At 41.1% G+C, this 13,222-nt stretch overlaps 1 protein-coding gene across 4 annotated transcripts in view; it reads right to left on the bottom strand.

The window, feature by feature from the left end:
• Nucleotides 1-13,222, bottom strand: part of ABCC8 (ATP binding cassette subfamily C member 8) — a 135,993-nt gene that overhangs the window by 23,650 nt on the left and 99,121 nt on the right. For all 4 annotated transcript variants that reach the window (XM_084631930.1, XM_084631933.1, XM_084631931.1 and 1 more), the window contains 6 exons: nt 11,696-11,821; nt 9,446-9,545; nt 6,507-6,757; nt 4,814-4,974; nt 2,086-2,155; nt 812-969 (listed from right to left, as the gene is read on the bottom strand). In XM_084631930.1, the coding sequence (XP_084488056.1) occupies nt 812-969; nt 2,086-2,155; nt 4,814-4,974; nt 6,507-6,757; nt 9,446-9,545; nt 11,696-11,821 (866 nt within the window). The remainder of the gene's footprint in view (nt 1-811; nt 970-2,085; nt 2,156-4,813; nt 4,975-6,506; nt 6,758-9,445; nt 9,546-11,695; nt 11,822-13,222) is intronic.

Raw genomic sequence — 13,222 nt, 5'->3', positions numbered from 1 at the left:
CACAGTACTGGAGCTCTGAGAGGTCTTACTGCACTTCACCCCAACATGCACTTTGTTCCTACATTCCAATTTCTCATGTGGAATGATTTACTTCTGAAACACCATTCTGGCTTCAATTAACTCAAATGAATAGAAGCAATTAATTTTTGCTACACTGCTTAGCAATAACCACCACTAAAATTCTGTTTAGTCCTGTAGGAAGTGGGAAAGGGTACAGGTAGCCCCTTCTCAATTTGTGCACATATGCAGGATCTTGGCAGAACGCTTCCACTAGCACTCCTTGAACACTGTGGAGAGGGGATCTACGTGGCTTTATGGACCTGATGGCATCTAATAGCAACTGAGGGTGAGAATGCTGCATCTTTTAGAGGCAATCGTGGTACAGATGCGGAGTAAGCTCCACCCCTCAATTTTTCTCCTTGATCCCTGAACTTTTCATTTCCATCTGCCCTGATCAAGCTAAATGCCTTTGGCCATTTCTGCTTTGCTGCTATATCTTCACACTTCTCCTAAGGCTCAACCTCACCGGAGAGGCTAGCATTTGGCCCTTGTTTTGTGGATTGTGAATTCTGGTATGGTCACTGGTTTAATGATGGAAACAAACTTTTCTCCCACTCAGAAATTCTAATTTAATAGTTATAAACAATGCAGCTGTAAAATGATACATTTTTACTGTGATAGACCTGACTTGCTTTCATGTAGGGATACAGCCTTGGCAGGGCCCCGTTTAAAACTCTCTATTTCCTGGTACCAGATCATGAATTTCAGAGTACGTTTTAAATACCAGAATGAGCCCAGTCAATGCTCTTACCTTGAGGCCACTCGAAAGTATTTCTGGATGAAATAACATATGATAGCAAGAGGAAGCAGGGCAATGAGAAACATTGGCGTGACGTAGGAGATTACAGCAAGAGCAGATACACATAGCAAAGTGGAGCGGCTCAGGCACTCCAGGGTAGCAGGAATGTGCTGGATAAATAAAGAACATTTAATATCAAAGGTAAGGCAAACAAAGGAGTAACACACAAGTCAACATCTTATCTCATTCTTCTTCTCCCCACTCACAAAAAGTTACCATAACTTTGAAGATTAACATTTCTGAACTGGCTGATGGATTCTGGGCAAAACTGATGGTATTTTTATGTGGGTCCTCTACACGCATACATTGCACAGCACATTCCTCCAAAAGAATACATGTCGCACAGCTAGCAATAGAGATGAGGTTAATAACCAGTCAGCTTCAAGGCCTGTGACTATTCTAGGTACCCTCTTTAGTTGGAGGTGCTCTAAACATCTTTTTAGTTCATTCTGGCACAAGTGCTCCAACCCTGAGACAACACAGTGTCCCTTTACATTTCTTTACAGAAGAAAAAACATACCCAAGACCCTTCAGCATCTGAAAAGCCTCTAACCAAACAAGTTTTTCAGCATGGATTTTAAAAATAGGATTCCCTTTTTCTGAACACTGCAAGTCATAATGACTTATGAGGAGAGGCTGAGGGAACTTGGATTATTTAGTCTGCAGAAGAGAAGAATGGGGGGGGGGAGATTTGATAGCTGCTTTTAACTACCTGAAGGGAGGTTCCAAAGAGGATGGATCTAGACTGTTCTCAGTGGTCGCAGATGACAGAATGAGGAGTAATGGTCTCAAGTTGTAGAGGGGGAGGTTTAGGTTGGATATTAGAAAAAACGTTTTCACTAGGAGGGTGGTGAAGCACTGGAATGGATTACCTAGGGAGGTGGTGGAATCTCCTTCCTTAGAGGTTTTTAAGGTCAGGCTTGACAAAGCCCTGGCTGGGATGATTTATTTGGGGATTGGTCCTGCTTTGAGCAGGGGGTTAGACTAGATGACCTCCTGAAATCCCTTCCAACCCTGATATTCTATTCTATGATTCTATGATAATGGAAACAAATATAAAATGCATTCAAAAACACAACAAAATTTTCAGATCAGTTATAGCTAAATGAGATTTAGTCCATCTTAACACAACATGGCGGCATTCAGACACGACATTTTCTGGGCTGAAGATGATAGGGGAAAATTGGCATGCATTTCTGGAGAACAGATTTATTTTGTCTCTGTACCTGGTCGATGGTGTTGCAATCAGCTGAAAATCTGTTCAAGATGCTTCCCAGTGGTGTTGTTTCAAAAAATCTAAAATGGACAGTAAATGGGAAAGGTCATTGCAACAGTGCCCCCCATAAGATTTTATGGAAATATGCTTATGGATATACATGACATAACTGGAATATGTTCTATGCTACAAATGCGATATTACATATCTATGTAAAGGTTATGATCTACTGAATCTATTAATCCTATTTGTATGCATGTATCATTTTTGTATTTGAAGTTATGAATATTGGCCGTGTACTGGCTTGATTTCTAAATAACCTTAGTAGAGCATTTGGTCAGTTCCTGGAGAAAGGAATTCGCAAAGTTAAGCACCCAATCAAGAAGCACTTAAGGAACAATGCATCTTGGAATGCTCCAATCCACATAAGAAGTCTTCCTGGAGACATTCAAGATACCATGTGGGCAATGGCTTCTGCATGTAAAAACTGAGAGTCATGCATGGACATGTGACTTGCCCAGGTGACTCCAGAACTCCATCTTGGAGCTGGACTTTGCATAGGAGAGAGGAGGGGGGTCTCCACCCAGAAGAGAAAGTCTATTTAAGCCCGTTTGGTCTTCAGCTGACTCCATTTTGTCTTCAGCTGGCTAAGGAGACAGCCACTCCACCCACAAGGATCCCTGAAAGAAACTGGAACAAAGGACAGTAACTACAGCAGGTGTGAGTGCTTGCTGGATCCAGACTAGAAGGAGGCTAGTCCGTAAAATAGAGCTTACTGGAACTGGTGAGGTTTTTATTTGTATTTAGTTTGATTAGACATAGACTTGAGTGCTTCATTTTATTTTGCTTGGTTATTCACTTTGTTCTGTCTGTTACTACTTGGAACCACTTAAATCCTACTTTCTGTATTTAATAAAACCACTTTTTACTTATTAATTAACCCAGAGTATGTATTAATATTTGGGGAGGCAAACAGCTGTGCATATCTCTCTATCAGTGTTATAGAGGGTGAACAATTTATGAGTTTACCCTGTATAAGCTTCATACAGTGTAAAACGGATTTATTTGGGGGTTTGGACCCCATTGGCAGTTGGGCATCTGAGCGTTAAAGACAGGCACACTTCTGTAAGCTTCTTTCAGTTAAGCCTACAGCTGTTAGGGAACCTGGGTCTGGGTTTGCAGCAGGGTAGCAGGTCTGGCTCAAACCAGGCAGGGAACTGAAGTCCTAAGCTGACTGGGCAGGAAAGCAGGAGAAGCAGTAGTCTTGACACATCAGGTGGCTGCTCCCAGGGGGTTTCTGTGATCCAACCCATCACAGTCAAAGTTAATACGCAAGTAGATATTAAAATACTTTCCCATTTCTTTCCATTTCTCTTGAGCTCTATACTGAGCTGGAACACAATCTATTGATAACAGTGGGGAATGAGTAATAGGTCTATAGTCTCTGTTGTGCTGAAGTCAGCCCTAACTTATTGCATTCCAAAACCAGGCATAATAAAGGAATAACTGTGTCCTAGCACTATGAATCATCACTCCAGATTTCACAGGACTTCCCTGCACAATACAAGTAACATAACTAAACAAAATATTTCATATTATAAATATATTATATATACATAATATTAACTATGTTGTTTATTTAATTATGTATTAAACACACACACAAAGCACTCCTCAGTGAGGAAAAATACAGACAAAATGTAATTGCAAGTCTTGCATGATCATATTAATTTTTCTTGGACCAGCAATATACCGTAGTCAAAAAATTATCAGTGTAAAAGGATTAATGACATTTTAAAATGAACCTGAAGTTATTGTGGGGACATGACAGCAAGGTGACCATAGGGAGGTGTCTATTTTAGGTTACAGTCCACCAAAGTCATTGGGACCCTTTTTAGTAGAGGAAGGAAAGGATATCAAATAATTTAGAAAGGATTTTTAAAAGGACGAAGAGAGGATGTTAACTCTATTGTTGCCTATTTCATTTTCTATTTAGTGTTCATTTTATATTCTATCCACTAACTATGCATACATAAAACAAAGATTAAATGAAGGTTACACTTTTCCATCATTAGAGTTAACTTTAAAGTGTGGTTCTAGTCTGAAAAGTAAGTTTGCAAGAATAGTGTTGTAGGGTTCCATGCTTATTGTCCCTCAGTGACTTCCTTGTCAAATGAAGCTTGTAAACAAAAAGATGTTTTTCTAACTGCCAGCCCTGTCCTGGACTCTGACAGTGAAGCTGGGTTCTTTCCCTCTCATGCATCATCACCAGAAATAAAAATTATAAAGGCCAAATGAGGACCACAGCAACACCTGTGCAATCCCACTATCTTTAATGATGCCCTTGGTGATACTTCTTCCTTTCTGTTATCTTCAATAGAGTTGCTCAGGTGTAAATATTTATACCTCAGCAAATGTTTCCATTGATGATGAATATCATGGAATAGAATCTGCAGCTCATGGACTCCTCCTCCTGTTTTCTCTTGGTCAAAAGTGTAAAAAGAAGTAAAAAAGTATTTTCATCAGATATGACTCTGGAGAATCAATCTGTTGAATCAGAAGGTAGAATTTTTATATAGCGTAAAAATGGGCAGTGTCTATTGACTTTCAATGAGTCATGTCACATTTTTTAATTCATAGTAACTTCAGAATGGAACTGCACAGGAACAGCTGCCTTGACATAAAGAATATGAAGTCTCTACGCTGCACTACTGCTTGCATTAGAATCAAAGTAGTACCTCATTGGTGCCAAAATAATTTTATTCAGCAGACAATAGTGTAGTTTTTTGGCAACTTTTAGACCAGTCCACTCCACTGCTATTGACGTGACAAGACACAGTATAATCCCAAGGCAGCAGAGAATGCTGAACATCCTTGAATAGCGAGAATGATTAAATTCCTAAGTAGTAAAGAAACAGAAGCAAAAATATTATTTTTAATGTTTTAATCATTTAAAATACAGTTTGCATTAAGAGAAGTGGAGGTGGGATTGATAGCCTTGAGGAAGAAGTTCTCTTTTCCTCTACACAACAGGGACAAAGAAAAGGAGGACTTGTGGCACCTTAGAGACTAACACATTTATTAGTTATTATTAATTTATCATTATTAAATTTGTTGGTCTCTAAGGTGCCACAAGTCCTCCTTTTCTTTTTGCAGATACAGACTAACACGGCTGCTACTCTGAAACCTGTCACATCAGGGACAGTACAGGCAGAGGCAGCACAAGCTTCCCCATTTTGTTTTGCCAATGATTCTCTGCCATCTTAAGCCATAATTAAGTATTATTCAGGAAAAAATGCTGTTTGGATTAGATTAAAAATTCAAAAAGCCACAGAATCGCATAAAAAGTTTCCAAAGATTTTACGCATTAGTTACTTCCAGTTGGGGAAACAAATACCTGTAAAGACTGTAATATGACATGCTAGTAGCCCTTTTTCAGCGGGAGCTGGAGAGAGGCCAGAAAATTTTTAAATAAATTGTTAATAACTTCACATTAAAACTTGGCTTTAATAAAATATTCTCTAGGAATGAAAACAAAGGCTTCACTGAAGTCAATAGCAAAACTCCTCTTTGGCTTCAGTGGCATCAGGATTTCATCCTAGATTTCCATCCAGCCACTACTTGTAATACCTTGGATTGAAAAATGTTGAAAACCATAGTCAAGACTGCTTATTTATAGACATTAATCCCTTCATAGAAGACAACTGGAATTTTAATGAAATAATGTCATTGTTGTTAACTAATTAGATCCATGGGGATGGCTAATTAGTCTGCCTTAAAAATACGTTAATTATGACGATGATGTTCAACACAAATTATGCCTTTTTTTCCTTGGCAGGATAGAATCTCCTGGGAGGTGATGCTCTGGTTCACCTGAGCAATTAGCAAGGTAAATTAGGGGTTATTGGTAATTTAATGCCAAAGGAAGCTGGGATGGAAATGTGCATGACTGCACTGTACATGTCACATCTTGCCAGTCTTAGGCAAGCCTACCATTCTGTGCAAAATTAAGATGAAGTCAATCAAAGAGGAATAACCTGGAACAGAGAGTTCATTTTAAAAGATCTTTGTTCCCTCTTGTTATGAAACTCAGCCTGAATGCTCTACCAGCAGCCAGAATGCTGCAGCACAGAAAGAAAAAGAAAAAAAAAAAAGAGCTGTGAGTTCTATCAAGACTATTTTAGAGATGCGAACATAGTCTATCAAGCAATGCTAAGGGTGGCGAAAAGAAAAGCAGAGAGAGAGAAACTAAAAAACAAAAAACAAAAAAAAAATAACACCCCCTCCCTCAAAAATGTGATGGGCCTGAAAGCATTCTGTGATGTACATTTTAGTAGGAATATAGCATATTGCATGTTAATGGTCAAGCAGAAGTTAGGATTGGGCGATGTTTCTTTTTCAAATAAAAGAACTGACTTAGAAGTACGGTACCTGGCATACAGAACAATTCTTTTGTTCTAGGTCACTCTTTGCAGAAATTACATCAGATGTCCACTTTGCAAGCCAGTAGTCAATAGCCACCATAACAGTGTGTTTCAAGAACTGTGAAAGGATCAGTAAAGGCAACAGCAGAATCCCTGCCGAGCTGAGGTACTTCCCACAGGCTCGCCAAGGCATCTTTGCTCTCTGATGTAGCACAGAAGATAGGTTGTCGTCATCATCATCACTTTCTGTTATTTCTTCTGTAATCAGCAGGGGAAAAAAGACTGTTGGATTGTAACGTTGCCCTGGAAACCTTTTATATTCATTTTTTCTATACCAAATAGCAGGTGCCAAATTGCAAAATAAAAGAACAATTCAAACTATTTCACATGCCATGAAGTTTTCATAAATGTATCTGTCTGTTAGTTACACATTTTTATATATTACTTATGTAAGCCCCAAGTCAGAAAAGTCCCTAGGCTGGTGCTTAGGAGTTTTGCTGAATCCTAACCACAATGCTGCAAATTAACATGCTCTCCGATGGCTTAAATATTATGGCAAACAAATATGCCAACAAATTGCATTTTAAAGGAACAAGTAAAATGCAGTGCACAACACTCAGAAATTGTAGGGGGATTATTATAGCAAATATTCCTCACAGAACCAGCAGGGGATCAGAGTTGTTTTTTGAAGGAGTGGAGTGGGTGCTTGGCAAATATTCCAGGCATAAGGGACTGCATGAGATGGAGTGAAGTGGGAGACAGGAGAAGTAGTATAAGACAGCAGTCAAGACTGAAACTGAGGTAGAACGTAAAGAATGGGAGTTTGTGTAGAGGCAATAAGATCAGAGATGAAGGCTGGGGTGGGGGTTGCACACAGTTTGAAACTGAGGAGAGGAGCTTTAACTTAATATAAGAGGGGAGAGAAAGCAAGTAAAGGAGCACTTGCATCTGCATACATGGACATCATGCTTAGCTTACTGAATGGGATACAGTTTTAGGGTGAAATTACCTCCTCGGTTACCAGCACAACACCTTTGGATTCAGTATAGTTGCATGGTCATAAGTGAAGAAAAAGTTGGCCCTCAATAATCAATGTCTTTACACCAATGTATTTGTGATATTTATATCTTATTGGTTCAAGGTTTTCTTGATAATAATGAAATAAAACAGTGATTTTCTTTTCTAGGTAAAAGCATAAGCCAGTGTTCCCAGGCTATAGAGAGGTCTGTAGATTCAGCTGGCACTAGCTATTCATCTTTAATTCATCTATTCTCTCACATTCAGATAGGCATTTAAATTATTTAACAGGTACTCTGATTTTTTTTTCCAAGATGCCATGATTTATACATGATTGGAATAATTTAATCTTATAATCCAGAAGAAAATACAACCTTCGCATGACTCTTCTCCAGTCTATCACTATGAAAGAAATAGCACGGGTACATGAATGTTACATTATTATAGCTTCTTAGGCTCACCTAAAATTAGTTTTCATGAAACATAAGTTTCCTAAATAACTGCTAATAAATTAAAATGTGACCAGTAGGATTTGTGGGCATTGTAGAAAATTTCCCCTTAAATGATCAGGTAGGTTTGTCAAATAAACATTCAAATACTTTAATACACATGGATAGCTCTAAATACATTGTGGATACACTATTTCCTTCTTGAAAAAGGAACAGAAAAATCTCCAGCAAGCAGCCTATTTGAAATTTAAATAGCTTAAAAAATCATTGAAGCAAAGAGGCAGATGCCCATGTGCCTCAGAACTCATCTTGGGGCATCTGAGCAGAGGAGAGGTATCTTAAAACCACTTTTGTGCTCCCCTGGTCCTGGGGCCAGCTCGGGGTCATAAGGTGAGCATAAGATGAGCAGCCTCATGTTTGCATCCCCCATCCTGAACTGCACTGTGTGCTCCTCAGTCATAGCCGATAATATGGGCCACAGTTCCTGCCCTCAGCCGCTAACAAATCCGTCAATTGATAGTGTGTGCATGGAGTGCTGTATCCATGCAAAGCTCCACTGAAGTCATTAGGGCTCCATGCAGGAGCAGTACTCAGCCCAGGTGCTAATTGCAGTATCAGGGCACAATATCTTAAATTACACAGTCTATAGTGCCATAAGGATGGATGGCTTAGTACAGAGAGAATGGCTACACCTTCTCTGCCCTGAGGCTTCGATGATCCAGAACCATAAATTACAAGCTGCGGAACAACCTTTGTTATTTCCTATATTAACTACCAAATCAAGTATGGGATTCTTTTTGTGTGCGCATTTTTCTGACTGGAAAAAAAAAGACAAAATGTTTTCAAAATGTAGTGATATTTTTGAACTGCGAAACAAAGCAATCCAAATAATATTGGCCTAGATTTTCTGCTAATGCAATTGGACAAAACTCCACTGAAGTCAGCAGACCTGTGCTCTTTTACACCATCAAAAAATTGGGCCCACTAACTCTTGTGTATTGTTGCTGGAAAGTTTACTAAAGCCCCAATTCAGGAAAGTATGTAACACTTTCTTAAATCTATCCCTACTCAGGAAAGCATTTAGAAGCCCAAGGTTATGCTTAAGCATATGCGATTGAGTTTGATGGGAGTTAAGCAGATGCTTAAAATGAAGTATGTGCTTTAAAAACTTTCCTCACTAGGGACGCTTTTCCAAATCAGAGATCCTGTGGGAACAATTCTGACAGCTCTCACAAGGCCATGGCTAACCAGCACCTTCAGATTGCTCTCTTTAACTATCAGTTAAAGCCCAGTTTTAGTATGTAACTCTTAGGAGCCATGATCCACACAAAGAACCAGGCCACAGTTCCTCCTGGAAAAGACTGATTTGGTTGCGAACTTGAAATTTGTGAATTGACTCTATCTAAAACAGTTTGAACTGTAAAACGACAATGCAGTCAGCACTGGGTTTCAGGGTGCCCTTTTAGAAAAATTACTTTACCTTCATCCTCTTCATCATCTTTTAGCAGAGCTTCTCGGGAATACCTGGTCCTCCGGAGGTTCTTCCTCTCCAAAACAGTTTTTCTTTCAATTATAGTTTCCTAAAAGCAGGACAAGTCATGTGGCTTCGCTTGATAAAGATTTTTAAAATTACATGTCACAAATGTATTTTCAAATCAGTGTGTCAGGAAAAAGGAAGGGAGAGGATTACAATTGGCTGTCATGAATGTTTGATGTGCCATCTATTTTTAAATCCAAAAGCCATAAATCATGCAAATGACAATGTCAGTGTGACAAACGCTGCAACCCCATGCAGTACCTTTGGGGGACCATTGTATTAAATCTATGAATCGTTTATTTGTGATTGCATTCTATTACAAGGGAGAGGGTTACTACAGCTCCTCCTGGAACTAAAAAACAAGCGTGGGCTGTATTTAAGGCTACTCTCTGAAACTATAAACAACCCAGGGAGTGGTACAATTCTGGAAGTGTCCTGCTTATTCTGGTCCAAACTGCGCAGAGACTGGGACACAAAGAAAGGACTTTTGGTGGAAAAAGTTGAGCTTGAACTGACACAGGACCTTGTTTCTGAGCCAGCAAATGGACATGAACTTTTCTCTGAGGGGCCTCGATTCTGCTAAAGCAGAGGCGGGCAAACTTTTTGGCCCGAGGGCCACATTGGGGTTGCAAAACTGTATGGAGGGCCAGGTAGGGAAGGCTGTGCCTCCCCAAACAGCCTGGCCCCTGCCCCACTTCCCGCCCCCCTCAGAACCCCTGACCCATCCAACCCCCCCTGCTCCTTGTCCCCTGACCGCCACCTCTCGGGACCCCACCTCCTATCCAACTCCCCCCCCACCCCCCGGTTCCCTGTCCCCTGACTGCCCTGACCCCTATCCACACCCCTGCCCCTAATGACCCCCCAGGACCCCACCCCCTATCCAACCTCCCCGCTCCATGTTCCCTGACTGCCCCTGGGACTCCCTGCCCCTTATCCAACCCCCCTCTTTCCCTACCATGCTGCTCAGAGCAGCAGAAGCTCACAGCCAGGCCGCCTGGCTGAAGCCAGCCATGCCGCCACGCTGCCTGGCAGGAGCAGCAGGCCAGAGCGTTGGCGGCGCGGTGAGCTGAGGCTGTGGGGGAGGGAGGACAGCAGGGGAGGGGCCGGGGGCTAGTCTCCCCAGCCAGGAGCTCAAGGGCTGGGCAGGATGGTCCCGCAGGCTGGATGTGGCCTGTGGGCCGTAGTTTGCCCACCTCTGTGCTAAAGGCTTTGGAGGCCTTTGGCCTACTAAGACCCCATAAGACTGATGGGTGTTCCATGCTGTGTTTAGTGTGTGTTTAAATCTGTGTATTTATTAATATGTTTTCTCTGTAATTCTTTTAATTTAAGATTAAATGAGAAAGCTGTGTGGGAACTTGCAACTGTTGGCAATACACAGTTCACAGTCCCTGGAAAGAAAGCAATGTACAGGTCCTTGCCATTAGGCAGACTGACTTGCCAGGATTCATAGTGTAAGGCAGGGAGCTGTGCAGCCTTAAACCCTCCCCCCTTCCTCCCTCTGCCCCCGGTCAGAAGAGAGTGGGACATGGGCCCGGGTCCCTCCCAGATTCAGGTCATGGCTGGAGTCCTGAAACCTGACTGCGTACTCCTGGAGTAGACCACAGAGAGGGAATACAGGTGACATCCCCCTGAAACAGTGACAGTCAGGACATGAATTCCTTCCACCTTTGGAGGCTGATTCTGCAGTCCTCACTCAGGCAAAGCTCCCACTGAAGAAAGTACGTGCCTGAGTAAGAACTATAGTGTCAGGTGCTGGATCTTCCTAACTCATAATATTTTAATTAACAAGATCTAGTCTAATTATCATTTGTGGCTTTTATATAAGAATTTTAAAAAAATTAAAAACAATACAATGGCTAAATTCAGCAACATTTCCATTTGCAGCATAACTATTCCTGTACATGCCACTAACTCAATTTTCTCTGTACTGAATGGTCCAATTCCATACTCCTAATGCAAGAAAATTTCCCATGGGACTTCACTAAAAAGGGTGGGCGTATGTCCTACCTAGTATGGAGAAAATATGATACATTCAGATATAAGGTTTTTGTCTTAATAAATGGAATAAAGTTAATTCAAGCAAACTTCAAACACACACACAGAGTATGTGTTACTAATGTTTTCAATTTAAAATGCTTCACCACATAAGGAATAAATTTTTTTTAAGATGCTGAGAAAAAATACATAATAAACCTTCTCCAGTTCTTGGTCCTGTCGATTCATGAGTGTTTTCCAGTGTTCAAAGAGCTCAGACTCTGATTTCTGAATGTCCTTGAGTGTCCCCTCTCTTTGAATGGTACCATCCTTCATTGCAATGATCTAAGAAGTTAGGAATACAAACTGTCAAGGAGATATTTGGTTATATTTATGAAGCTCCCATCCAGTGATCTGGGCACTGTACAAAAAATTTAAAAAAAACAAAACCAAACCAATACTATTCCATAGATCAATATAGACAACATGGATACATAGAGGGAGGAGGTTGATATCCTACTTGACTATATGACTCAAGACACTTCCCATTTTAGCAAACCCCAGCCTCTCTGTCATTCCCACCTCAGAGTGGGCTGTGAAGTGCTACCAAGGACTTAGCTACCCGTTAGTCAGTTGTTCCCCTTTCCCTTCTTTAAGAGAAACAAGCAACTCGCCCTTCCTCAGGGAGGCATTCACTTTTTACTCCAGAATGGACCAAATACTTCCCAATAGCTGGCACAATAAGGCACGGGTGTCTTATTTGCAGTTACAATCCCCAGAATCTTCAGAGCTTCGGCAAGCATCATGGCTGAAATCCAAGCAGTGATAACACTGGTTCAATCCTCTGATGTGCTGCCTGAGCTCAGCGTGGTGAACCAGAAGAGGGGTTATGCCAATTTTTTGTTCCTCCCAATCCTGGGACTGGCTAGGGCTTCTTCCAGCTACCAGAATAAATTAGAGCAGCCCTGGCTGTTTTAAATTGTACTGTCCAGGAATGGTTCCTTGTAGGTTGCTCCATTGACCCAGGATCACTAAAGCATATAATGCTCAGGCCCCTCCCATTCTTGATAAGTCCGCCTACTGCACAGGGGATGGGCAGGAGGAGCTGTTTTAGAGCCAGCTCTTCTGGTTTTATGTCAGCTGAGGATTCCTTTATGGTAGAGGGGCACAAAAGGATTTATTGCAGGGCGGGATGGAGCCCCTTATGTTCATCCCTCCAAACATGAATTCCACTTTAATGGAATAAGTAAATTCAGGATATGAGCCCACAGAAAGTCTGCTGGCATTTTGGGCTCCTCATCCACAGATGACATTTGTTATTTCCAAATGACACAGGAAATTCCCTCTCCTCTTCAGCAGCCTCTGACTGCCAGGTTCTTATGCCTTCCTTTCCCCTTACATCATGGCATCATTTGCTTTGAACCCGTGCAGCATGTATGCCATAACGACATCTATTTTTTGCTTCATTTTTAGGATGACATGTATTATGTTTCAAGCACCATCAGTTGTAGTCAGCATGAGATACTCTTAGATGTGATGTGGCTCATTGATATGGCATATTACCTGAAAACGATTCAGTATGCAGCACAACCTCTCCAAAAGCCACATTCAGTTGAATTTACCTTATTGCATAAAGCAGATCTTTTAAAAAAAAAGACCTCTTTTTAGTTTTCACAGGTTGAAATATCTAAAAAAATGTGGAATGGGAGTAAGCAGCAATTGAGGCTACTCAGCAGAAGAGCTTCC

The sequence above is a fragment of the Lepidochelys olivacea genome (genome assembly GCF_965140295.1).
Source record: "Lepidochelys olivacea isolate rLepOli2 genome assembly, chromosome: 6".
In the NCBI taxonomy this organism is placed as follows: domain Eukaryota; kingdom Metazoa; phylum Chordata; order Testudines; family Cheloniidae; genus Lepidochelys; species Lepidochelys olivacea.
This window is presented reverse-complemented; position numbering and strand designations above follow the sequence as displayed.